The sequence below is a fragment of the Oryctolagus cuniculus genome, chromosome 11, assembly GCF_051225735.1.
Source record: "Oryctolagus cuniculus isolate XC-2025 breed Fujian yellow rabbit chromosome 11, ASM5122573v1, whole genome shotgun sequence".
NCBI lineage: Eukaryota > Metazoa > Chordata > Mammalia > Lagomorpha > Leporidae > Oryctolagus > Oryctolagus cuniculus.
The window spans coordinates 24,432,245-24,457,030 of NC_142877.1; the positions used below are offsets into that span (position 1 = coordinate 24,432,245).

The 24,786-nt window shown below is 45.6% G+C and overlaps 1 protein-coding gene across 5 annotated transcripts in view; it reads right to left on the minus strand.

Annotated features, from left to right (window-relative positions):
* CBFA2T2 (CBFA2/RUNX1 partner transcriptional co-repressor 2) overlaps positions 1-24,786 on the minus strand; it is a 130,492-nt gene that overhangs the window by 5,119 nt on the left and 100,587 nt on the right. For 3 of the 5 annotated variants that reach the window (XM_089308113.1, XM_089308115.1, XM_051846163.3), the window contains 7 exons: positions 23,571-23,660; positions 19,192-19,373; positions 17,326-17,579; positions 15,479-15,564; positions 14,578-14,773; positions 5,893-5,961; positions 3,854-4,044 (listed from right to left, as the gene is read on the minus strand). In XM_089308113.1, the coding sequence (XP_089164239.1) occupies positions 3,854-4,044; positions 5,893-5,961; positions 14,578-14,773; positions 15,479-15,564; positions 17,326-17,579; positions 19,192-19,373; positions 23,571-23,660 (1,068 nt within the window). The remainder of the gene's footprint in view (positions 1-3,853; positions 4,045-5,892; positions 5,962-14,577; positions 14,774-15,478; positions 15,565-17,325; positions 17,580-19,191; positions 19,374-23,570; positions 23,661-24,786) is intronic. The other 2 variants (XM_089308114.1, XM_051846164.3) reach the window with 1 other exon arrangement.

A 24,786-nucleotide genomic window follows, 5' to 3' on the forward strand; every position in this document is an offset into this window, starting at 1 on the left:
ATGCATGCAGCCCCTCCCCACCGCGACAGCTCCATTAGGCTCCCATCAGCGTGTAAGCCCTGAGTTTCTGCACCCCAGGTCTCCAGGACCCACTGGGAAGAGGAGCGCCTTGAGCACTGACCACGTGAAGCTGTCAAAAGAAACCAGCAACCAGCTGCTGCTGCCCCTCGTCTTTCCTTCCCACCCCGCATGGACTCTGCAGGGGCAGAAGCAGCTGTGAGGCAGGCTGCAGCCCCACTGAGGGGAGCCAGAGTGCTGGGTTCCTCTGTAAAACACAGGACTAAAGAAGGCATCGGGGCCACCTCACCACTTTGTGGGCTATTCAGAAGGGAAATAGAGTCAGGGATGGACTTGCTTAAAGCTTTGCTTAGCAGCTGTGCAAAGTCTGGGCCCCAGACCTCTGGACACCCCAAAACTCAGTGCCCATGCTTAAAAATTCAAGAGCATGAGACAAGATTCCCAATGCAACAGGCATTTCAGGAAACACACTCTGGGGATTGGCACAAATTGACCCAACCAACATCGGAGGACCAAAAAGGAAACAAAAGTGACTCGGGTTCCATGAATAGTCTGCAAGCAAACCGCTTTGCTGACAATTTCATGCTCTGGAGTCTGCCAGGCTGCCTGTAAACGAGGCTGTGGGCGGGGCTGGTGGGGAGGAACTCGGCCGCTGCCCACGCAGGGCTGCCACCAGCACCATGGAGCCCCTCTCCTCTCCAGGCTGTGTGGCATCCCAGAAATGGGTCTGGGCATTAAACCCCGAGCAGGAGCTTATTCCATGATTTAGAAAATACACTAAAACAAATGAACAGCCTCCCGCAGGGCACGACCAGTGCACTCGCACCAGCACAACCAGGGCGACAAGAAGGCCTCTGCTTGCCGTCTTTGGCTTCTCCCTGACTTCCGTGGGTTTTCTGGGCAAGATAAGACAAGTGTTTATCACTGCAGTCACCCTTCAAAGCAGTGTCTCCGCAGCTGGAACATTAGACGTGGCCAAGTTAATAGAGCTCCTGGCCACAAGTCAGAGAGACGACTGCGAAGTTTCCCGTGGCCAGCAGGGGTCATCTGTTTATGCCAATGTTCTTCCAAGTGTGGCCCAGGGCCCACCTGGAGAGCACCTGAAGCTTGTCAAACTCACTGTGACCCAGCCCAGGTCTCTGACCTTTTTGTAAACCTCCCCATATGTCACTGTCAATTGCTGGGCTGTTGTATTTGCCAAGAAAACCAAGCTGTGGACAGAGAGTCCTATGTGGCCAAGCTAAGGGGCTCTCACGTTTTCCCTCCACCCCTTTGGATGGAGCCATTTCTTCAGAGAAGTGGCTGCTCTGTGTGACTGGGCCCTGCGCCAGGCTGGAAGTGGTTGACAACAGTGCACTGCAGTGTAAGAGCACTTCCACAACCATGAGTTCACCTCATCTCCCCACGAACTATCAGATCAACAGGAGAGGGGCTGTTATACCCATTTATTTATTTATTTATTTTTATTTTTTTTGACAGGCAGAGTGGACAGTGAGAGAGAGAGACAGAGAGAAAGGTCTTCCTTTGCCGTTGGTTCACCCTTCAATGGCCATCGCGGTGTGGCCGGTGCACTGTGCTGATCCGAAGGCAGGAGCCAGGTGCTTCTCCTGGTCTCCCATGGGGTACAGGGCCCAAGCACTTGGGCCACCCTCCACTGCACTCCCTGGCCACAGCAGAGAGCTGGCCTGGAAGAGGGGCAACCGGGACAGAATCCGGCGCCCCGACAGGGACTAGAACCCGGTGTGCCGGCGCCGCAAGGCGGAGGATTAGCCTAGTGAGCTGCGGCGCCGGCCTCTGTTATACCCATTGTACAGAGACTGAGGGGAAACTGGAAGAACTTCAGGTTCTAACCCCAGTACTAGGCTCCTTCCCATTAACACAGGGCCTCTCAACTCTGTGGAGCTCCCAGGAACATCTTGTGGATGCTGTGGAGGGAGTCAGCCATGCTGGTACAGCGTACTCTCACCCAAGGCAGTCTCTGTTCCATCCCTGTTTGGGAAAGCGAGTCTGCTGGGACAGGTGTGTACCTCACCTCAGGCCACTTCCTGCATAATTTAAAGTTGTATTTCCCTAAAAGCACAGTCCTATAAATGGAGCTGGGAACTAACCCTATGCAGCCCAGGTCTGGAACTCATGCTCCAAGCCAAGGGCTACACTCCTTCTTTGGAGAGCAGCTTGAAGACAAACACAGACCTGAGCAAACATCACGGCTCAACCTGGCCAGTGCTGTGGCTCACTAGGCTAATCCTCTGCCTGCGGCGCCGCCACCCCGGGTACTAGTCCCAGTTGGAGCGCCAGATTCTGTCCTGGTTGCTCCTCTTCCAATCCAGCTCCCTGCTGTGGCCCGGGAAGGCAGTGGAGGATGGCCCAAGTGCTTGGGCCCTGCACCCACATGGGAGACCAGAAGAAGCACCTGGCTCCTGGCTTCGGATCAATGCAGTGCACCAGCCATTTTGGGGAGTGAACCAACGGAAGGAATACCTTTCTCTCTGTCTCTGTCTCACTGTCTAAATCAGCCTATGAAAACAAACAAAAAAACACAACCCTAAAGAAAAAGCAGTTGGGGTTTGCTGAGCGGGAGGAGGGGGGCCTCCTTTCTCACATTTCAGTGTCCTTGCTGGTGTGATACAGTTGAGAACTGTGCTATTTCTGAAGGCCACTTGCATTCTCACACTGCCATAGGCAAAGGCTCCCTCACAGTGCCACGTGTGGAACTGCTATTTTAAAACGGATCATATGGGTGTCGGTCTGTGTCTTGGCTGCTCTACTTCTGATCCAGCTCTTTGCTATGGCCTGGGAAAGCAGTGGAAGATGGCCCAGGTCCTTGAGCCCCTGCACCCTCACAGTAGACCAGGAAGAAGCTCTTGGCTCCTGGTTTTAGATCAGTGCAGCTCCAGTTATTATGGCCAACTGGGCAGTGAACCAGCAGACGGAGGACCTGCCCCCCTGCCTTTCCTTCTCTTTCTGTGTAACCCCCTTTTTTTTTCCTGAAAATGGACCATTTGAACATTGTGAAAATACAATTTCTGTTCAAAAAAAAAAAAAAAAAAAAAAGTAAGTTCCTTAATTTCAAGAGAATGTCGTAGAGAGCTATACCTGTTTATAAAAACTGGATAATTTCTTGTTTTTAAAAACTGAAAGATAACTAAAATTGAAGTACAGAAAAATGTCCTTCAATTCTCCAGGACTATCTCAATGTTTTGCACGCACGTTTTTCTTTAAGTCTCATCATTTCTGTGCTCACTGTGGTGCACAAGTCTGCTGTACTGAGGCAACAGGAAGTCCTAGGCCAGGTCTCCCTGCCCTGCCACTTCTGACCGTAAGAGTATCCTGTGGCCAGGTGCCACAGGACCCAGCATGCTCTTCCCCCACTGAGGCTGCACGACAGGTAAAGTCCCCCCGCCACGTCGCTGCTTCCTAGCAGTCAGTCAGCAGGATGTACCCACCCCACAGCACAGTGACAACAAGAAAACACACACTGAGCTGGCTGCCTGGCACGTGGTAACCCACTCAGCACTGCACACCATTCTCAGGCAGTCACACAGTCTTTAGGGTGAGATTTGAAAACAAACCAACATAATGAGCACATATATAATATAATGTATAATACACACACACACACACACACACCCCACACACACGCACAAGTACATATAACAATAATGAGTCTTACATAGTGACAGTGTGCATAGTCCCAGAGTGACAGGATAGAAAGCAGCCGCTAGTTCAGGAGTGAACTGCTTCTCACTGTCCAGCGCATGAGAGGAAAATCGTGGGTGTAGCACCCACAGCTGCCCTGGCCCCAGCCCCAGCCCCCGGCCCCCTGAGCTCTGACCTCGGTGGACTCTTCCTGCTCATTGATGACCAGGAACGCATCCTCCGCAGCCTGCCGCTTGACATCCGCTATGGTTTGCTCCATTCGGGCTCTCTCCGTGGCAATCACTTCAAAGGCTTTTTGCTCAGCCTCGGCGACAGCCTTTTGTACTTCTGACATGGCCTGAATCTTCACCTTATTCACAGCTTCTTCTAGAAGAAAGTGACAGTAAAATCAACTGGCCGAGAACTCCTTTCCCTCCCAACCCACAGATTTTCTGAGAAGGGTCAGAGCTGAAAAAAGATGCGTTTCCTAGAAACGCACAGGATCACGTGTTCATTCACTCAACCATCTGTGGAGTGCGGCAGGCTGGGCACTGTGCTGGCTGGAGCTGTACAGGCGACTGGACATCGTCTGTGCACCTGTGACTGAGCAAGCGTAACAGTGCTTTAGGTGCCACCACCTAAACTCCAACACCGAGACAAGAGTGCCAAGGAGAAAAGTGGTCCCCTATGGAGGGCCGGGGAGGGATCAGGAAACATGTACGAAGCGATGGTGTGTGGAGGTCTGGAAAGCCCTGCATGCCAGGACTCTGGACTCAGCAGGAGCAGGTGGCACCAAGAAGGGGATAAACCAGGAGGATGCGGCTAGCACCGATGGGTCTGCTGTGGAGGGGCTAGAGAAGAGCAGAACCATGCATGGACCTTGGCGACACGAGGACACAAGGGCTGGCAGGGACACCCGGCAGAAGGCAGCGATACCTCCAGGTCATGCAGGTACCTGTGACCATGGGCAGGAAGCAACCTGAGACTAAACTCAGTGGAGAATTAGGAGCTGAAGACACAATGTAGGCAGCTAGCAGAGTCAGATTTCTAATCCCTGTGGTCACAATTCCGCCAGCTAGCTCCTGATCACTCCTGCCCATCCATGGCTACCACCTCATGTGGTCTCCCTGGAGGGGAGACTCCAAATAGCATGCTCTATGCAGCTCAGTGAACCTCAGCCCAGTGAGAACGTGCACGGCCTCTCACATAAACCCACAGGACTGGCCAGCCCAGAAGCCTCATGAACTCCCCAACAGCTCAGCTCGTCACATGAGCTGGGCTCAGAGGTTCCAGGCAGGTTCCAGGACCCTGAGTCAGCACTGCCCCTCTCACTGCTCCAGAGGCTAAGGATTCCAGGCTTCCCTACCCAATGCCCACACAGACCCACCGCAGACCACTGGAACCATCTTCCATGGGCTGCTCTGTGGCCATCAAGAAGGTGTTAAATGCCTGTGAGCAAGCCAATAACCACAATAACCATGCTCTCAGGTAATTTCTATCCTCTCAGTTTAAGCAGGAAGCAGCAAGAATCAGTTTGGAAACTATCTTACTGGATATCACCTAAGGTAACAGATGGCACCATAGCAAAGTGGTAATGCTTAACTCCCAATGAAGAAATATTTGTATTTGTATTTCTCAGAGCGTAATTTGCTCAAAGCTGAATGAATGTGAGCTAGGAAGAAAGGAAGCTGGTGTTTGCAGAGGAAGAGTGATGTGAGGTTTTTTTTTGTTCCCTCCATTTCCTATTCTGCCAGAATAGTCGGTCACCACTCTTCTCTATTCCTGAAGTCAGTCAATCTACCAAGGGCGGTCACGGCTAAGCCGGAGAGTGGCAGTGGAAGGAAGAACCAAGGGGTGTGAGAGCTGCACCTCGAGCAGACCTCAGCAGCCGTGGCAGCAGTGTGAGCACAGTGTGCACAGGTCCAAAGTAAGGAGCTCAGGCAGAGGTGAATTTAGCTAATGGCCCAAAAACAGCACAGATCAAACAGGCAAAGAGGAGCTGGTCGCCTCCTGCATCAGTATGAACCGGAGGGAGCTGCTGCAAGCTCCTGGCCTGTCCAGCAACAGGACAGGTGTCCAGGAGGTGTGTGGGGCAAGTGAGAGGAGGAGCCGCAGGAGCCTGGAGCTGTCAGGAGCAAGTTATGAGACACAGATGTGGCCACCACCCCTCTCCCAATCTGTGCTCTCCAATCGTGCATACGAGTGAGTGTTCCCCACCCACGAGCAGACACATACCCGTTTTTTTCCAAAACTCCACCGGTACGTAACCTGTTCCCGGCCTGCTGCTGAATTCCCGCTGAGAATCTGCAGGAGAGAAAAGGAGCGCACTGTCAGATGCCGCCTGAGATCAGGTTTATTTTATGCAACATATATTTTAAAGAAAAGATTATTTATTTGAAAGCAGAGTTACAAAGAGAAGGAAAGAAAGAGGTCTTTCACCTGTTGGTTCATTCCCCAAATGGCAGCAATAACCAGGGCTGGGCCAGGCCAAAGCCAGGAGCCAGGAGCTTCTTCCAGGTCTCTCGTATGAATGCAGGAAGCCAAGGACTCAGCTACCCCCACTGCTTTCTCAGGTATATTAACAGGGAGCTGGACTGAAAGGGGAGCAGCTGGGACTTGAATGGGCACCCATATGGGATGCCGGTATCATAGGCTGTGACTTATCACACTGTACCACAACACAAGCCCCCTATGCAACAATTTTTTAAAGATCCTTTTTTTTTTTTGGACAGGCAGAGTGAGAGACACTGAGAAAGGTCTTCCTTTTGCCATTGGTTCACCCTCCAATGGCTGCCACGGCCGGCGCACCGCACTGATCCAAAGGCATGAGCCAGGTGCATATTCTAGTCTCCCATGGGGTGCAGGGCCCAAACACTTGGGCCATCCTCCACTGCACTCCCAGGCCACAGCAGAGAGCTGGCCTGGAAGAGGGGCAACCGGGACAGAATCCAGCGCCCTGACTGGGACTAGAACCTGGTGTGCCGGCGCTGCAGGAGGAGGATTAGCCTATTGAGCCGCGGCGCCGGCCTAAAAATCCATTTTAACTGACATGGCAATTGTGTAAATTTAATTTTTATTTGAATGGGAGAGAGACACAAAGAGAGAGATCTTCCATCCACTGGTTCACTCCCCAAATGCCTGCAACAACTGGGGCAGGGTTGGGTTGAAGCCAGGAGCCCAGAATCAATCCAAATCTTCCTTGCTGGTGGCAGGGACCCAAGTTCTTGAGCCACCACCTGTTGCTTCTTAGGGTACGCATGAACAGGAAGCTGGAATCAGAAGCAGAGCCAGGACTCAAACCCAGGCACTCCAGTGTGGGACAGGCAAACCAACTTGTGCCTTAACTTCATCATCAAATGCCTGTTCCTTCTGCAACAATCTCACTCACCACTTAAAGATTCCAGCGTGTATGTTCACTTAGTGTGACAAAACACTCTCATAAAGGCTAAAACGCATGCATCAAGCACTAATATTTGGAAGCAGTAAGGTTAAGTGGTCTTCGCTTCCTACTTTTACCTTATCCAGACATAATTTTGTCCCTAAACATGTATATGTTATTAAGGCCCTCCCCCAAATCTAAGCTCACAGATATTTATGTACACGTATGTATGTATGTGCATGTTCTCAGCACACATAGGTGGGAAATATAATTTTTGCTTCCTGGCAACTCTTAAGCCCTGTATGTGACTTAAGGTGGTTTCTTGAGTTTCTTCAGGGGCAGACGTTTGGACCTACAGTAAAGCTATCTGAGTGCCTGGGTGTGACACCTGCCTCTGACACCTGACCCTAGCCTCCTGGTAGCCTTCCTGCAGATCCTGGTAGGCAATGATGACAGTACAAGCAACTGGGTTCGTGCTATCAAAGTGGGAGACAAGGATTGACTTCCTGGCTCCCAACTTAGTTCTGGTCTAGCTCTGGCTATTGTAGGCATTTGGAGAGTGAACCACTGGATGGAGGCTTTCTCTCTGATTCTCACCTCCACTGCCTTTCAGATGAATAAACGATACCTAATAGTATTGGGTTTTAAAAGAGTGTATCACTCCACAACAACAAAACAAACAACCCAGTTAAGAGATGGGCAAAGGACCTAAATAGACATTTTTCAAAAGAGGAAATCCAAATGGCCAACAGACACATGAAAAAATGTTCAGGATCACTAGCTGTCAGGGAATCGCAATTCAAAACCACAATGAGGTTTAACTTCAACCCAGTTAGAATGGCTTTCATGCAGAAATCAACAAACAACAAATATCGGCGAGAATGTGGGGAAAAAGGTACCCTGATCCAGTGTTGTTGGTGGGAATGTAAATGGGTAAAATTATGGAAAAAAGGGAAAAAAGGGAAGGAAAAAAGGGAAGGAAGGAAAGAAGGAAGGAAGGAATCCGGTCATTTGCAACAAAATGTATGAATCTGAAAAACATGAGACTTTGTGAAATAAGCCAATCCCAAAGGGACAAATATCATATGTTCCTGATCTGTGAGAACAAATAGAGTACCTATAAGGAAATCTGTAGAAGTGAAATTGACACTTAGAGAAGGGATGACTTGAGCTGCCCTTGTCTTGACTGTCAAGAAAGTTTTTTTTTCTTCACACTATTTGTTGAACTCTTTACTTAACACAGAGTTAATCCTATGTGTATAAAGTCAACTGAAAATAGATACCAGTAAAAAATAAGAGTGGGAATAAGAGAGGGAGGAATAAGTTTGTAACTATAAAACTGTATAGTTCTGCAGACACTCTTACTGACTTACTTCTAAGGGAGTACAGTTTAAAAACTTGTCATGGGATTCCAAATCCCATTAAGCTTGGTGGTATTAAGTGCTAAAGTGAATATATAGATAAGATTGAGTGTTAAAGGGATCATATAAATAGTATCAAGTGCCTGGTAATAATAGATAGAATTAAAAAGGAGAGAATGTTTCAACATGGGAAGTGGTCCACACAACAGACTCATATAATGACAATCACTTTAAGTAATATTTTGACCTCAGAATCAGCCCTTAAGGCTTACTGGTCTGGCTGAAAAGCACATGAGAGCATTTCAGGCATGGAAAGCCAAGATAGTGTGGCTTTCATGTTCTACATGAAGGATCTCTGTGAGTGAGATCCCAGAAGTGGCCATCAAAGAAGAATGTACTTTTCTCTAAAGGGGGGAGAGAATTTCTACTTTGCTTATGGCCTTTCCAAATACTGATGGAGTTCGTAGACTCAAAAGGCTTCTACAGCCTAGGCAGCTCATTTCAAGAGCCTCGGGTGGTCACTGAAGTCATACATAGAGTGTTAATTGTTAAATTAATTAATAATAGGAATCACTCTCCATGCAGAACTTCTGTCCTTGATGAGTTATATTATGAGAGTTAACTGTAAAATCCGTTCTCAAACAGTTTGTGTGTGTGTGTGCAAATTGCTGAAATCTTTATATGGCTGGGAGGGCTGATATGGTGGGAAGAATAACTATATTCCTCAAATTGCACTTAGGAAATTTGTATTCCTTAAAAATCAATTTAAAAAATTGTATCAAATACATATAAAATGTATCATTTTAAAATATATAGCTCAATAGCAGTACATTCACAGTAGTGTTGCAACCATTACCACTACCGAGCTCCAGAACGTTTTTATAACCACAAAACAGACCCATGGACAGCGTAGTGAACTTAACATTTGATGGCAGATGTCCTTTACATGAGTCTTTGCAGTCCAGGAAGGGCCACCACTATGGCCAACATGGGGAAAACAGATAAGGTTCCTGATTTATGTGGCTACCTGTCAACCATTTAGAAATGTTAAGTGTGGTGAGATTCATGAAATAAATACAGGGAAAGACGTAGGGCTAGAATAGCTAAAAGAACACAACCTAAGCAGCAGGCTAATTTCAACTGAGGCTTAAAAAAGAGAAGAGAAAGAGTCTGAGTATGTTGATAAGCCACCACCTGGCAATCAATGGCAGAATAAACATCTGCTTACTCATGAGCACTTGGGGAAGCCTGGACCAGCCAGGACAAAGCCATCACACTTTGTCTTCATATGCCCTGTGCATGTCCTCCACATGTACCAAGTGTGAGGGGAGATGCACTGAAAGCCTCACCTTACTCAGGATGGCCTGGGGTTAAGGATATTTTCTGTGTTTTTCCAAAAGCTAGAATTCTTGTTTTTATATCTCTAACACCAAAAGAGACATAATTTAGAACTTTCAGCTGGATCAGTGTGGAAACTCTCAAAAGTGATTACAACCAAATCAAAGGGGTCAGAAATGGGAGGACTAATGGTATAGGGGTCATGCAGGGGAATTCTTAATTCTTGGAGGAAGCACTTAAGGGTGAGCATCACAGTGGCTGAGGGAGACTGCACCAACCTTCCTAGCCATCTGCAGAGGAAAGTAAATGTGGAAAAACATAAAGAACAGGCAAACCCAGGTGAAGGGCACGTGCTGCTCTTTCAACATTTCTATATGTTCAAAAAACCTCAAAATACAAAAGTGGGAAAAATTATCTTTAAATAGGAGCCCATAGTGGAGAGTGGGAACAGGATTTCACACATTACTTTCATGTTTTGTTTTGCTTGAACTTTTTATAGGGGCCCAAGCACTTGGGCCATCTTCTATTGCTATCTCAGGCCAGAGCAGAGAGCTGGATTGGAAGAGGAGCAGCCGAGACTAGAACCAGTGCCCATTTGTGATGCTGGCTCGTGCTATTAATTATTATTATTTTTGTTTGACAGATAGTTAGACAGTGAGAGAGATAGAAAGGTTTTCCTTCTGTTGGGTCACCCCCCAAATGGCTGCTACGGCCAGAGCTACACTGATCCGAAGCCAGGAGCCAGGTGCTTCTTCCTGGTCTCCCATGTGGGTGCAGGCGCCCAAACACTTGGGCCATCCTCTACTGCTATTTACTAAAATCTGCAAGATCTGGGCCAGTCCAGTGTACCCTGGATGCTTTCTAGGCCACCTCTGCACTGTTGCTGGGGCTTTCTACCATTATCTCAGGGATTTGCTTCTTGCATGTTCTAAAAAACTGATTTGGTAAGGGCCAGCACTATGGCACAGTGGGTTAAGCCGTCTGTGGTGCCAGCAGGCCATAAGGGTGCCAGTTCAAGTCCCAGCTGCTCTACCTCTGATCCAGATCCTTGCTAATGCACCTGAGAAAGCAGTGGAAGATGGCCCAAGTGCTTGAGCCCCTGCATCCATGCAGGAGATTGGAGGAAAGATCCTGGCCCTCGCTTTGGCTTGACCCAGCCATTGCATCCTTTTGGGAAGTAAACCAGCAGAACCTCTCTCTGTAACTTTGCTTTTCAAGTAAATTCATAAAGTTTTTAAAAAAGCAGCAGATGTGCCCGGAAGGGCAGTGGAGGATGGCCCAAGTGCTTGGGCCCCTGCACCCACATGGGAAGAAGCACCTGGCTCCTAGCAGTGCCAGCTATGGCGGCCATTTGGGGAGTGAACTAACGGAAGGGAAGACCTTTCTCTCTGTCTCTCTCTGTCTGTAACTCTACCTGTCAAATAAATTAATTTAAAAAAAAATCTTAAAAAAGAAAAAAAAAAATAAAAAGCAGAAGATGACTTTGCCACCCACACTGGAAACCTGAGTGAAGCTCCTGGCTTCTGGGTATGGTCTGGCTGAGTCCCAGCCACTGCAGAGAGGCAGAGCCACTGAGAGAGAGAGGGAGAAACAGAAAGAAAGGTCTTCCATCCACTGGTTTGCTTCTGAGATGGCTGCAGTACCTGGAGTTGAGCCAATCAGAAGCCAGGAGCCATGAACTCCTTCCAGGTTTCCCACAAGGGCACAGCGGCCCAAGCACTTGGGTCATCTTCTACTGCCTTCCCAGGAATCAGCAGAGAGCTGGACCAGAAGAGCAGCAGCCAGGACATGTACTGGTGCCCACATGGGACTCCAGAGTCGTAGATGGAGGCTTAGCCTACTATGTGCCACAGCCCTAGACCAGAAATAAATCTTTTTAAAACAACCCTGCCTTCTAACTTTCAATTATGGTAACTGATGAAAAAAGTCTGTTTCTTTTGCTGGGTAGTTTACTCAGTAGACTAATTCAGTCCACTACTGCTCTACTTTTTGCAATTATGACAACAATCTACGTGAGTGCTTGCTCATGAGCTGGGTGACTTCTAATTTTCTTATTGTGGAGTCAGTGTTGTGGTGCAACAGGTTAAGTCACCACCTGCAATGCTGGCATCCCTTATGGATGCTGGTTTGAATCCTGGCTGCTCCATTTCTTCTTCTTTTTACAATTAATTAATTTTATTTATTTGAAAGGCAGAGTTAAAGAGAGGCAGAGACAGACAGAGAGGTCTTCCATCCACTGGTTCACTCCCCAAATTGCTACAATAAACGGGGCTGGGCTGGGCTGAAGCCAGGAGCTTCTTCTGGGTGTACCACGTGGGTGAGGGGGCACAGGCACATGACCCATCCTCTGCTGCTGGGATGGGGATGGTTTAGGTGTTGGGCCCCTGCGCCCATGTGGGAGACCTAGAAGAAGCTCCTGGCTCCTGGCTTTAGCTTGGCCCAGCACTGGCTATTGAAGCAATTTGGGGAGTGAACCAGGGGATGGAAGACCTCTCTCTCTCTGTAACACTACCTTTCAAATAAATAAATAAAAAAAAAAAAAGAAAAAGAAAAAGAAAAAGAAAACACTGCATAGGATGCCCACATTTCATATCCGAGTGCTAGGGTTTGCATCCTGGCTCTGCTGCTGAATCTAGCTTCCTACCTGTTAATACGCACCCTGGGAGTAGCAGGTGACAGTGGCTCACAGGGTTGGGTCCTTGCCATTCACTAAGGTGATCTGATTGAATTCTGTTTTTGGCTTTGGCTCCCTGTTTTGGTCTGACCTAGCCCTGGCTGTTGCAGACATTTGGGAAGTGAACTAGCGGATGGGAGATCTCTTATTCTTTGCTTTTCAAATTAATAAAAATGAAGAAAGAAATAAATGATGCTATCCAGACCTGCAGCTAGAACTCTCTAATGCTGTACTTGCCAAACCAGGGGGAACCATTCTCCTGTCTTCTGTGGTATTCTTGCTTTTCCTTATAGTTTTAATTTCTTCACGCATCTTTAAATACCAACATATGGGCTGGCCACGTGGCGTGGTAGGTTAAACCTCTGGCTGTGGTGTCAGCATCCCACACTGGTGCCAGCTTGTGTCCCACATGCACCACTTCCAATCACGCTCCCTGCTAATGCCCTTCGAGAGCACTGGAGGTGGCCCAAGTGCTTGGGCCCCTGCCACCGTGTGGGAGACCCGGAAGGAACTCTTGGATTCTGGTTTTGGGGAGGCCCAGCTCTGGTTGTTGTGGCCATTTGGGGAGTAAACTGGGGGATGTAAGACCTCTCATCTCTCCCTCTCTGTAATTCTGCCTCTCAAATAAATAAATATTTTAAAAAATCAATACGGGGGTGCTGCAAACAGTTTGTGAGAATGCCATTTGGGGAGTAAACTGGGGGATATAAGACCTCTCATCTCTCCCTCTCTGTAATTCTGCCTCTCAAATAAATAAATATTTTAAAAAATCAATACAGGGGTGCTGCAAACAGTTTGTGAGAATGGAATTAAATAAGTTTAATTCAAAAGAATTTGAAATCCATGGATATAAGCACATCCTGGTAACAGCTCCTCATATCTGGGTTCACATTCTGAATAGCATGTTGGATAGAAATCACGTTATTCCTATACCCTATAACAAACATGTACCATGAGAGCAATGAACATAAGATAAATGTGTATATACATAAATTTATAATATATACCAATAAATAGTGTTTTATTTTACACCCTCAGAAGACTCACAGAAGGTTCAGTTTAGCTTTTCCAGCTAAACTGAGAATGACAATATAATTTATCATCTTTGTTGTCTTCATTTTTGAGAGTGAGGGAGGAACTAATAATAATTATGACAAGACACAGGCATAAACTTGGTTGGACTTTCCCAAGAGAATCACAGAAGCTAAAGCTTTAAGCAGAGGAGGAGAAAAGTGGAGCGTGGGCACACAAAGGTTCAAATTAGACACCAGCAAGTCCACAATCTGGGCCAGAGAAGGGCTCATGTCTGCAGCCCATTCAGCCTCTGCTGTCTGCACCTACACACAGGCACTCACCAGCAATGGTGACCTTTAGATTCTAGGTAGTTACAGGAAATGTCTACAAGGCTCGGATGGTGAGGGACACCTGAAGATCTGCTTTGTCTGCTTAGGAAGTGTTCATAAAAGGAACTGTGCAACTCTAACAACCTGTAGTTGGCTCAAGAGCTCCAGCTGTGGGTGGGTTAATGCACTGTTAATATAGTGCACACAAACAGTTGACTACCAGTATCTGTACACACTACATTAACTCTGGCTTTGCTTAGTTTTTTCTCGCAGTCTTAATAGCAGCCATCTTCTATGGAACATGCTAAGTCTGCCTGGTAAACATTTGGGAACTTTAAGTGGGTGGGTAGGGAAGAGTCTGACAGTAGATGACAGTAGAGGCACACTCAGTTTTGCCTTTGGATAGGGTATTGTTGCTGGGTAAATGTGAGCCATTTCTGTGAGAATTGTTGTGGCTTCCTTGAAGTATCCTGGTTTCAGAGAGTAGCTGCTCATGTCTCTGTTGCTACAGGCTGGGAGGAGGATAGCTGGGATGATCAGCTTGGTACAGCAAAACCTATTGTATCATGCCACCAGCATGTGGTTGAACTGTGTTATTTTCCTGGATGGGAAAAAGAGGAGGTGACCACGTTTAGGCATACTGTGAAGGATAAAAGTGATGACATGAGAGTACTGAGTACATTCATCACATAGGGGCCTTCCGGAACTCCATAATCTAGCACCATCTTCCTTGTAATTAAAATAGAAAGACCCCTCCTTGCTGTTATCAGGTAGAATACAAAGACTGATGTTTCATGTGTGCCTCCTTCAAGACCACCCTCTTACCATTGTTGAGAGAATCTGTGCTCCCAGGGCTGTGCTGCCTGGAGACCAATTCTGTGCCCGTTTTCCTCATCTCTGTGTTTTCATTGTACCGTCTTTTCCAGTAGTTGAGTTCTTCACGGTCAGATTCCTGACAGCGCCGCAGAACCGCCATGGAGCGCCTTGTTTTCTCTACCATTTCCATAATGCAATTCAGTGCCTGAACAGGGCAAGTCAGGCAGATAGTGGGTAAGGAAATTCAAACAATGAACACTAAACATCAAGTATAGGGAAACACAAACTAAGGATGCAGGTTCAAGAATTTTATAGGCTTAGGGACGCAACTTTACAGTTTCTTTTAAAACACATATATTTAAACATATACAAAATTTAATTATTCATTTCTTAAGCTCTCAAGATAATGCTTTCTAGAGTCAAGGTTGCAGCAATGACATGATCTCTATAAAACAGTCTTATAAAGCCATGGTAAATCTGTCTAAATATCACTACAGCAGCTGATAAAGCTGCAAATTTTGTAATAATACAATCAAAGAAATATAGACTAGGAACAATTATCACTCAGGAAAGAAAGGTTGCTATGTGCGTATTTCTATATTCATGCTGAAAGAGGTGAAGCAATTTGCCAACCTCACAAAGACAGGAAGTGGCAAAGTTCAGACCTAAAGTCACAAACCTTTGTTTCTAACCATCACAATTCATGACTTTCCTTGGTTGATGACATGAAGTGATCATGCCACCAAAATAAAAGTTGGGAGTGCCTCTGAGGCTCTGGGAATGGTAGATACTTCAGTTTCTATTATAAGCAAAAGATGACTCAGCTCTGGCTATACTCATTTCAAGCTTACATGCTCTAGTTACTGTTACAAGTAATAAAGAGGGAAATCAGCATCTGTGAGGTTCTTACGTGGTCAAGGTGCTTCCATTCATCAGCCCATTCCCTTTCTGTCAGGCGGTGATCCACCAATTCATCTTGATAGCCTCCATTTAGACCTATCAGAAATTAAGAGATTAAAGATAGCAGGAAGAATATAACTGAACTGCTAGGGCCGCCGCTGTGGTGCACCAGGTTAATCCACTGCCCGTGGCGCTGGTATCCCATATGGGCACCAGTTCTAGTCCCGGTTGCACCTCTTCAAGTCCAACTCTCTGCTCTGGCCTGGGAAGGCAGTGGAGGATGTGGGGCAAGGCCAATGCTCCACAATCAAAACTAGAGTGTGGGTGTGTACTGGTACAACTACTTGCACAGCTGATTATTACCAATGTTTTCTTTTATTAATGATTTATTTATTTATTTGAAAGGCAGGTGAATGAGTGAGAATGACTGACTGACCTTCCATCTGCTGGATTACTCACCAAATGGCTGCAAAAACCAGGACTGGGCCAGGTTGGAGCCAGGAACTCCATTTGGGTCTCCCATATGGGTGGCAGGGGCCGCTGACAGATGCATCCCATATGGCCGCCAGTTCGAAACCCGGCTGCTCCACTTCCAATTCAGCTCTCTGCTATGGAAGATGGCCCAAGGCCTTGTGCCCCTGAACCCACATGGGAAACCAAGAAGCAGCTCCTGGCTCCGGATTGGTCGTTGTAGCCATCTGGAGAGTGAACCACCTCTCCCTCTGCCTCTGCTCAATACATATATAAATCACACACACACACACACGTGTGTGTGTATATACATATATTTAAATAATATATATTTCTCTGCTTTATGCCTCAAAACAATTGTGAGACAATCAGCAATTATTTAGTATTTCCTACTAAATACCAGTCCCTAATCTAAGTACTACAAGTCGTCTCTAAGAAGCTGCTTTTGTAGCATTTAATAGTTAGTCATATAATCAGTGAAACAGGAAAGCTGGGAATCCAAGTCTAGATAGTCTGGCTCCTGGCTTTGGTGTGGACCAGCACTGGCCATTGTGGCCATTTGGGAAGTGAATCGGCAAATGGAAGACCCCTCTTTCTGTACCTCTGCCTTTCAAATAAATAAATCTTTAAATTTTTGTTTTGTTTTGAGAGATAGTGAGACAGAGAGATCCATGAATTGGTTCACACCAGGGTTAAAGCCAGGAACCAATCCAAGACTCCCACTTCAGCGGCAGGGCCGCAACTACGTGAGCCATTACCACTGCCTCTTAGGGTCTTAGGCACTCTGATACAATACAAGTATGTCTCACCTGGTTAAGTCAAGTGCCTGCCTCTCCATGAACTTTTTAAAGCCTTCATAATTTCTAAAATTTGTGGTTTTTTTTAAAGTATATATATTAAAATAAACAAAACAGTCATTCAGTCATTTGAAAGGCAGAAGGAGAGATCTTCCATTCATTGGTTCAACCCCTCAAATGCCCCAAACAGCCACTTTGGGCCAGGCTAAAGCCAGGAGCAAGGATCCCATAGGGGTCTTTCCTGTGGGTGGCAGCAACTCAGTACTAGAATCCAAACATTTGCTGCCTACCTCCCAGGTGCATTGACAGGAAGCTGGTTAGGAAGCAGAAGGAGAGACAGAGGTGGGATTTGATCCCACTTGTTCTGATATGGGTATTCCAAATGACAGCTTTACCTGCTGTACCATAATAACTGCCAAATTTGTTCAGTTTCCATCTCATCTAACATTTATTTTTACATGTAATATTGTTTGATCTCATCAATAGGGAAAAAACAATGATGCTGTTATTTAATTTTTCATGAAACAGGAAGGAAATCCAAGCATTCAGCATGAATTTAAAGCGTTGCCATGCTGCGAACATCACTTACTAAGATTGTGGTGCCGTTCACGAACTTCTCGATGCTCCAGCATCTTACTGGGTTCTCGGTACAGGTGTGAAGTTGCAATATCCTCTAAGGTGTAGTGCTGCAGAGGAGGAGGAGTCGGATGGAACTGGCCCCCAGGGTTCATAAGTGGCACAGAGAGGGCAGGACTGTGCCGGGGAGCAGGACTGATGGTACACACTCTCTTGGCAGGAGGCTCAGGAGGAATTGGATCTCTTTCAAAGTTGTTCTCTTCCCTCCTGTTGAACCAGAAGTGCACATCTGAGCCTGACAACAAGTGTTCACTCAAGCATCCCCTGAGCACTACTTTATGTTCCATATTCTGCTACATAAAGACTGGAAGAAAACATGTACATGTGGCATGGCTTGAACTGTCTTCAGGTGCTAGGCAATCATGTCAACTGCAGATAACCACGCAGAAACCTCTAACCTTCAGGAAACAAAGTAAAGAGTAAGGAGACGACTGCATTTCCAGTATGAGAGGCATACATACAGAGGGGATTCCTGTGTTCAGAATTTTTTTTGTTTCATTTTAATTATTCAGAACTTTATTCTCATAAATATATTATGAGTAAGATATATTATTAACATCAAAGCATTCAGCTTCTACCTGGAGTCATTTTATTATGAAGGATCATGTTTACCAGTAATGTTTTAAGATCAAATTTGTTACCATGGAGGTGTTATAGGAAAGAAACAATTCCTTACACAGGATAAAAAAAGGCTCACTAATCCACTTGTGACTTGAGATTTTCAGCCATTCCACTTCAACTGTAATACATTTTCCACCATTGGAAAATATAACTTCCTTAATAACCCAAAGAATGCTGTGGTAACCACTTGTGAAATACCTATTTGGTCTTCCCAGCATAAATCCTAATGTCCTGGGACTCTTCAAAGTGGTAAACCTATTTTTGTATACAAGTGAACAAGCTGGTGGCTGGCAGCAACAAAGTAGTTTTAGGATGGGGGTGAGTAGAAAGATGAAGGTCTGGGCTTTCATACCTGCCTTCAACCTTAAGGACAGAAGATGAGCTGAAGGTTAGGCCAATCACCACCGACTAACAATTTAAGCAATCATTCAACCGGGCCTCCACAGAAACCTGAAAGGACAGAGTCTCGAGAACCTGCACACGGAGGGCATGGGAGCTACACGCCCCTTCTCCCACATCTTGCTGCATTGTACTCTGGTATCTTGTGAGACATCTTTTGGAATAAACCAGTAAACATAAGTGCAGTGAAGACTATAAGCCACTCTAATCAATGAATGGAGCCTGAAGACGGTGTTGGGGGAGTGCTATTTTATAGCCAGGTGATCTGAAGCACAGGAAAAAGCACCTATGAGGGTTGGTAACTGGCAGATCAAGGGAGGGGATAAGGTAGAGCTTTGGGGACTGAAGTCTCAATCCAGAATCTGATGCTATCTACATGTAGGCAGTGTCAGAACTAAATTAAACTGCAGGAGTTCCAGCTGGCATCTGTTGCCGAACTGACTGCTTGCTTGCTTTATGTGTGGACAAAAAACCCACCCCCATTTGGTCACACAAGTCTTCTGTGTTGACTGTTCAGAGAATTTTCTTATACTCCCAGAAGCAGAGGGGATCCATACAACTCTAGAATTTCTCACCATGGGTATGCAGACCCACCTGAAGGGTTTTTGAAAGATACTCATGTCTGGGAGATAGTCTTACTCCCTCTACTACTTCATACTGGGAAAAAGCAAAGCAAACCTTGGAAAGCCTGAAACATCGATTAGCTATCTGTAAGCATAGAAATCAAATTCCTGTTCACACACAAAGGAGAAGGTCACAGTGGTTCAAGAAAAGCAAGAACAAAGTCCTTCCTGCTCACCTCTCTGGACTGGGTCTCTTCCCGTTTCCATGCACCTCCATGAGCAGCTCAGAGGAGTCTGCCGGGGATGCGATACTGGTGTTGAGCAGAAGGTGTTCATGCTGAGCCAGGTACTGGGACGGGGTCTGCTTGGCGGCCCGGGCGCAGTGTAGCAGTTCCCGCTGCAGCAGGGGCAGGTTGGCCTTGAAGAGAAGGGGCAGTTTTCCCAGGGTTGTGCCCCATGCAGCCAGGATCAGCATCTCACAGGGCTTTCACAGAGTTAAGTCACATGAAACCAAAGCCCTGCTCTCCCTGTAGCTCTGATTCTCCAAAGTTCTTCATTATGTAGAGAGTCGCCTATGATACTGTACTAGAATTGCTATTGGACTCCTGTCTTCCCTAAAAAGCTGATGTAAACCTCCTTAAAGAAGGGGGTCATATGTCAGTAATGACGTGTAGAGCACAATTTGAATACATGTATTTTCAGAGACTGCCTACCAGGCAGTAAGAGCAATCTCACTCTTTCCTCCATCATTACAAATGCTGGTTTCTCTCTCTGGGATCCCTTCCTGTTCTTCAGAGTGCTGCCATGGAATTCCAACAGATTCTTGTGGAACACAGAGTTCTACAAAGGATTACTAGGAGAGAGATACCCTGTAAAGGGTAATTAACTATGGAGTGATACTCTTCCTTCAGAAAACTTTCAATGGGGACTAACCCTATGAAAAACCATATGCATTTTTAAAAAAAGATTTATTTATTTGAAAGGCAGAGTTACAGAGAGAAAGAGACAAAGAGAGGTCTTCTACCTGCTGGTTCATTCCCCAAATGGCTGCAATGGCCATGCTTGAAATCAGGGGTCAGGAGCTTCATTTGGGTCTCCCGTGTGGGTACAGGGGCCCAAGCACTCAGGACACCCTCCGCTGCTTTTCTAAATACATCAGCAGAGAGGTGGATCAGAAGTAGAGCAGCTGGGACTCGAACCAGCACCCATAAGGGCTGCTGGCACTGCAGATGGTGGCTTAATCCACTACACCACAATACTGGACCCCATGCCTCTTTTAAACTTCAGAATTCTAAATCCTTCATAAACAGATATTACTTTACCTGTATTGTTTTCATTAAAGAGGTAAGAATTTTGTTTTTTACCCAAACTTAAAAATATTTCAGGCTGAGCCTATAATAAAAGCTTTTATCCAAAAGGATGATGAACAAGTGAAAGGAGTTTTAATACAAACAAGTAGTCATCCCCTCAGAGAGGTTATCTTAGCAGGCACCATAACTAATGACTGCTTTAAAGCAGAAATAAATTGACAACACCTTGAATTCCAGCCAAAAAGCTGCCATAACAACCTACTTCATGCTGTTTCCCAAAATAACAGTGTCAAGAATAGGAAATCTGACAATATAAAACCCTTAAGTTTGTTCCGTAAGTTCAATCTTCCTGCAACTGCAAAAATGTAAATTAAAAAAAAAATACCATGTCAGATCTTTACATTTGTGACATATTGTTCTATCATGAATAATAAAATAATAATAAAAGCTAATTATTTCCCACTAATACAAATCTCACAAATCTTTCTTGACTCTAGAGGCATCGAGAAATAGCTGTCTACTAGCTCTGACACAGGAAGACCCAGACAGAACATACAGAGCTGTGTCACAAGCTGAGAAAGGCGCACAGACTGCTCTGGGCCACTGAGGCTTGCAATCTGATCACAATGGAGCCATAGGGCACTCTGTGTACCTCAGGCCTCTGCGTTTTCCTCTGGGTCTGCTATGCTACAAGATAGTTTTGTTGAGTCAATAGGCAAAATTAAAGATTTTATATGGTAAATGTTAATAAAATAGGAAACAAATTTTCACAAATACCATATCAGCAGAATCCTAAACCCAACTGAATCTAATCCTTCTGTATGATAACATTTAGCTTAGAATTCCCTGTCACCAGCATGATTACAGACATTGTCTGTAACGCTGACCTTAGCTGCACAAAACCATCTGATAGGTTGGACCCGAGACACAGTTTGTTCAACCTGGTCTACAACAGACCAGTATCTGCCTCTAGTCTTTCAATGTCTTTGAACTGTTTTCCAACCCTATAACGCACAGATAAGTGGTAGTAATGCAGAATATCTGCTGCCTAGGGACATACAAATTATCTTTACCTGTGTTTGCAGGATCATAAAGGCATCTGTAAATGTGCCTTGTATTTAATTTACCTTTGAGCTGGTTGTGACATTTTATTGATTCCCTTACTGACCATGAATTCAACAAAATCTCTGAAATGTACTAATTTTTTAAATCTGTTTGAGTCATAATGTTATCTGGTTTTGAAACTTATCATTTAAGTAAAGGAGACAACAGCAATTTTACAGTCGAAAGCATGGCAGTTACTGCCTTTATCAAATGATCAAAGTCAACAGCCCCCATGCTATCCTCCTGATAGCACAGTGATACTCTTACCTACCACTCAGGTGCAAAAAGCACCACCTGATTCTAATCAAGAGGAAGCTTTAGGAAAAAACAAAGGGAGGGACATTCCATAAAATAAAAATCTCACACTTTTCAAGATCATGAAAAGCTAAGAGATTTTTTCAGATTAAAGCAGGCTAAAGAGACATGACAATTAAATACAACACGTGATCCTGAATTACATCCAGGACTATGTTTCCCTTAACAACACAAGCATTTCTGTTGTGGTAAAAGGACACAAGTAGAAAACCTGGTGAAACATGGGCAAGGTTTATAAAGAACTGTGTTGTATGAATTTCCTGATAATTGTATATTTAGATATACCTGGTTTGTAGCTTATTCTCCAATTTTTTTTTTGGAAAAATAAATTGAAAGAGAATGATAATGTAAATGTGGCTGAAATATTAACATATGCAGAATCTGAGAGAAGGTTATGCAAGGATCTTATTGTACCACTTTGCAGTTTACCTGTGAGCATGAAGCTATTTCAAAGATAAGGGTATTAAAGCGTGCATACTCTATAAAATATAACACTTCATTACTTATCAGGTAAGGACAAGTTAGAATGGTGTTTCCAAAGCTATGTTCCAGAGAACATTAATTCCAGGAGGCAGTATTAGAATCTAGCATAACTGGGGCTTATGGAGATGTAAAACTGCTCTCCTGTCTTCTTTTTCTGGCCCCAGGCACTTTGGCAGCCTTAGTATATAGTGCAGACATGGCCAAGTCCAAGAACCACACCACAAAACATCAGTCCCAAATATGGCACAGAAATGGCACCAAGAAACCCCAATCCCAAAGACACAAATCTCTTAAAGGGGTGGACCCCAAGTTCCTAAGGAAAATGCATTTTGCCAAGAAGCACAACAAGTAGGGCCTGAAGAAGATGAAGGCCAACAGCACCAAGGCTAACACTGCATGGTGCTGAAGCTATTAAGGCCCTTGTCAAGCCTAAGGAAGCTAAGTCCATGATACTAAAGGGTGTTTGCTGCAAACACGAGCCCACATTGCCCAGGGTCTTAGACTGTCCTAGCTAAAGAACACCACGAAGGCCAAGACCGATCCAAGATTCAAATCAAGGCCCAGACCAAGGCTCAAATCAAGCCCAAGGCCTGCACCTGCAATCCCAGTTCCAGCTCAGGCTACTCTCAAAGGTGCGCAGCCCACCATGAAGTTTACATAACAGTATTTGCCTGCCAGTGGAAAGACAAAAGGTATGACTCCTGCATGCTGTCTGTATGGGGCTAGTGCCCGCCTGTGCTGTTTCTACGAATAAAGATGAGACAGGGCAAAAACAAACTAACAAAAAAGCTATCCTCCCACCTCCTCTCCTGCTCAGGAGGTGTGGAATGTCTACCCTGATCTGGCTCTGTCAATGCATTTGCAGACAGGACTCATACTTCAATGTATCTATATAGCAGGCTAGTTTTTAAGTTGGTAATTTTTTATGGTCTATGAATGATGTTATAAACATCCAAAAGGCCCTTAGCAGAAAAAAATGTTTTCCCACCCCCATTAGGGTAAAGTGCAAACTGCACAGGCCCTTCCTTTATGCAGGCCTCCTCTCAAGTACACCTAACCCTGCTGGCCATAGTCAGAAGATTGAGTGGCCAGTTACTTCTTCTGTTGGGAACCCAGTCTCCCCCAACCCTATGCCCTATGCCCCATGCCCCACCCCCAGCACCTCCAACTCCCTCCTCTACTTGCTCCTTCTGTATGCAGTGGCTTCACACAACTTAGATTCCTGTACCTCTCAATAAAGCATGAAGCTGATCCGCAGATTTCACTCACACCTTTTTGGCAGACCCAAATAATCAAAAAAGGAAAGCCTGGCCAATTGCCTTGATTTAGATCCTAGAACGGGTATCAGTAGATCTAGAGAAAATGAAGATAAGTTAAACTCAGTAGCTATCTCTTAGAATTACCTTGAGAAATGGAATCACAAAAGGACGAAGAGGAAAGTTTGTGGCCTCTTGGAGCTTACAATGGAATTCTTCAATTGTCACTGTTGAGTTCTGAAAAGACAAATAACATTGTTTACTTTCAAAACCGGACACTATGTCATAGCGCTGAACCCTTTCCTATCACAAGGGGGAAAAAATGCCAGAGGACTCTTACTAACTCAATCCTCCCTCAAAGGTGAATGAAATTCTATTTCCTTTATAAAGCTAAACTCCTTTGCTTGGTGGCCTGGGCCAGAGCAGGGCACTGCCTTCCTCACCTCTCATGAAGAGAGGCACTGAGGTCCACCTCCTATTGGAGGATTCATCAACGGCCCATTAGGAGGCCGGCGCGTGGTTCAATAGGCTAATCCTCCACCTTGAGGCGCCGGCACACCGGATTCTAGTCCCGGTCGGGGCACTGGATTCTGTCCCGGTTGCTCCTCTTCCAGGCCAGCTCTCTGCTATGGCCCGGGAGGGCAGTGGAGGATGGCCCAAGTGCTTGGGCCCTGCACCTGAATGGGAGACCAGGAGAAGCACCTGGCTCCTGCCTTCGGATCAGCACAGCACGCCGGCCGTGGCGGCCAGTGGAGGGTGAACCAACAGCAAAAGGAAGACCTTTCTCTCTGTCTCTCTCTCTCACTGTCCACTCTGCCTGTCCAAAAAAAAAAAAAAGGCCCATTAGGGCCAGGGCCAGAGAATCAAGTTTACAATGTTTTCTGTAGAACAGATCCTAACTCAGCCCAAAATGCCAACTTAATAGTATTTCCTATCCACCTGAAGCTACCTTTCCCATGGTTTCTAAATGGAAGCTAAAACCAAACAAAAAGAGCAATCGGTGTTATCTACCTTTAAACGACCTAGTAGCCTTTCAGAACAATTCCAAACGGGCAAATTCCCCTAAGCAAGTTTTAATCACTCTCAGAAGTTATTAGCACTTCTATTGTATCTTCTCAAGCGTCTACCCTTTGCTTTACTTTTATTTGAAATGCAGAGTTAGAGAGGAAAGATCTTCCATCTGCTGGTTCACTCCCCAGATGGCTGCAACAAGAGTCCGGCCTTTAAACAAGGAATGAATCTCAGCTCCTCTGCTAAGAGGAATAAACAAAAACATTTGCTTCAAAGTTCACAAAAGATGTTTCTTTTTGTTTAAAATATTAATTTTATCTAATTCAGAGAGAAAAAAAGAGGAAGTGAGACC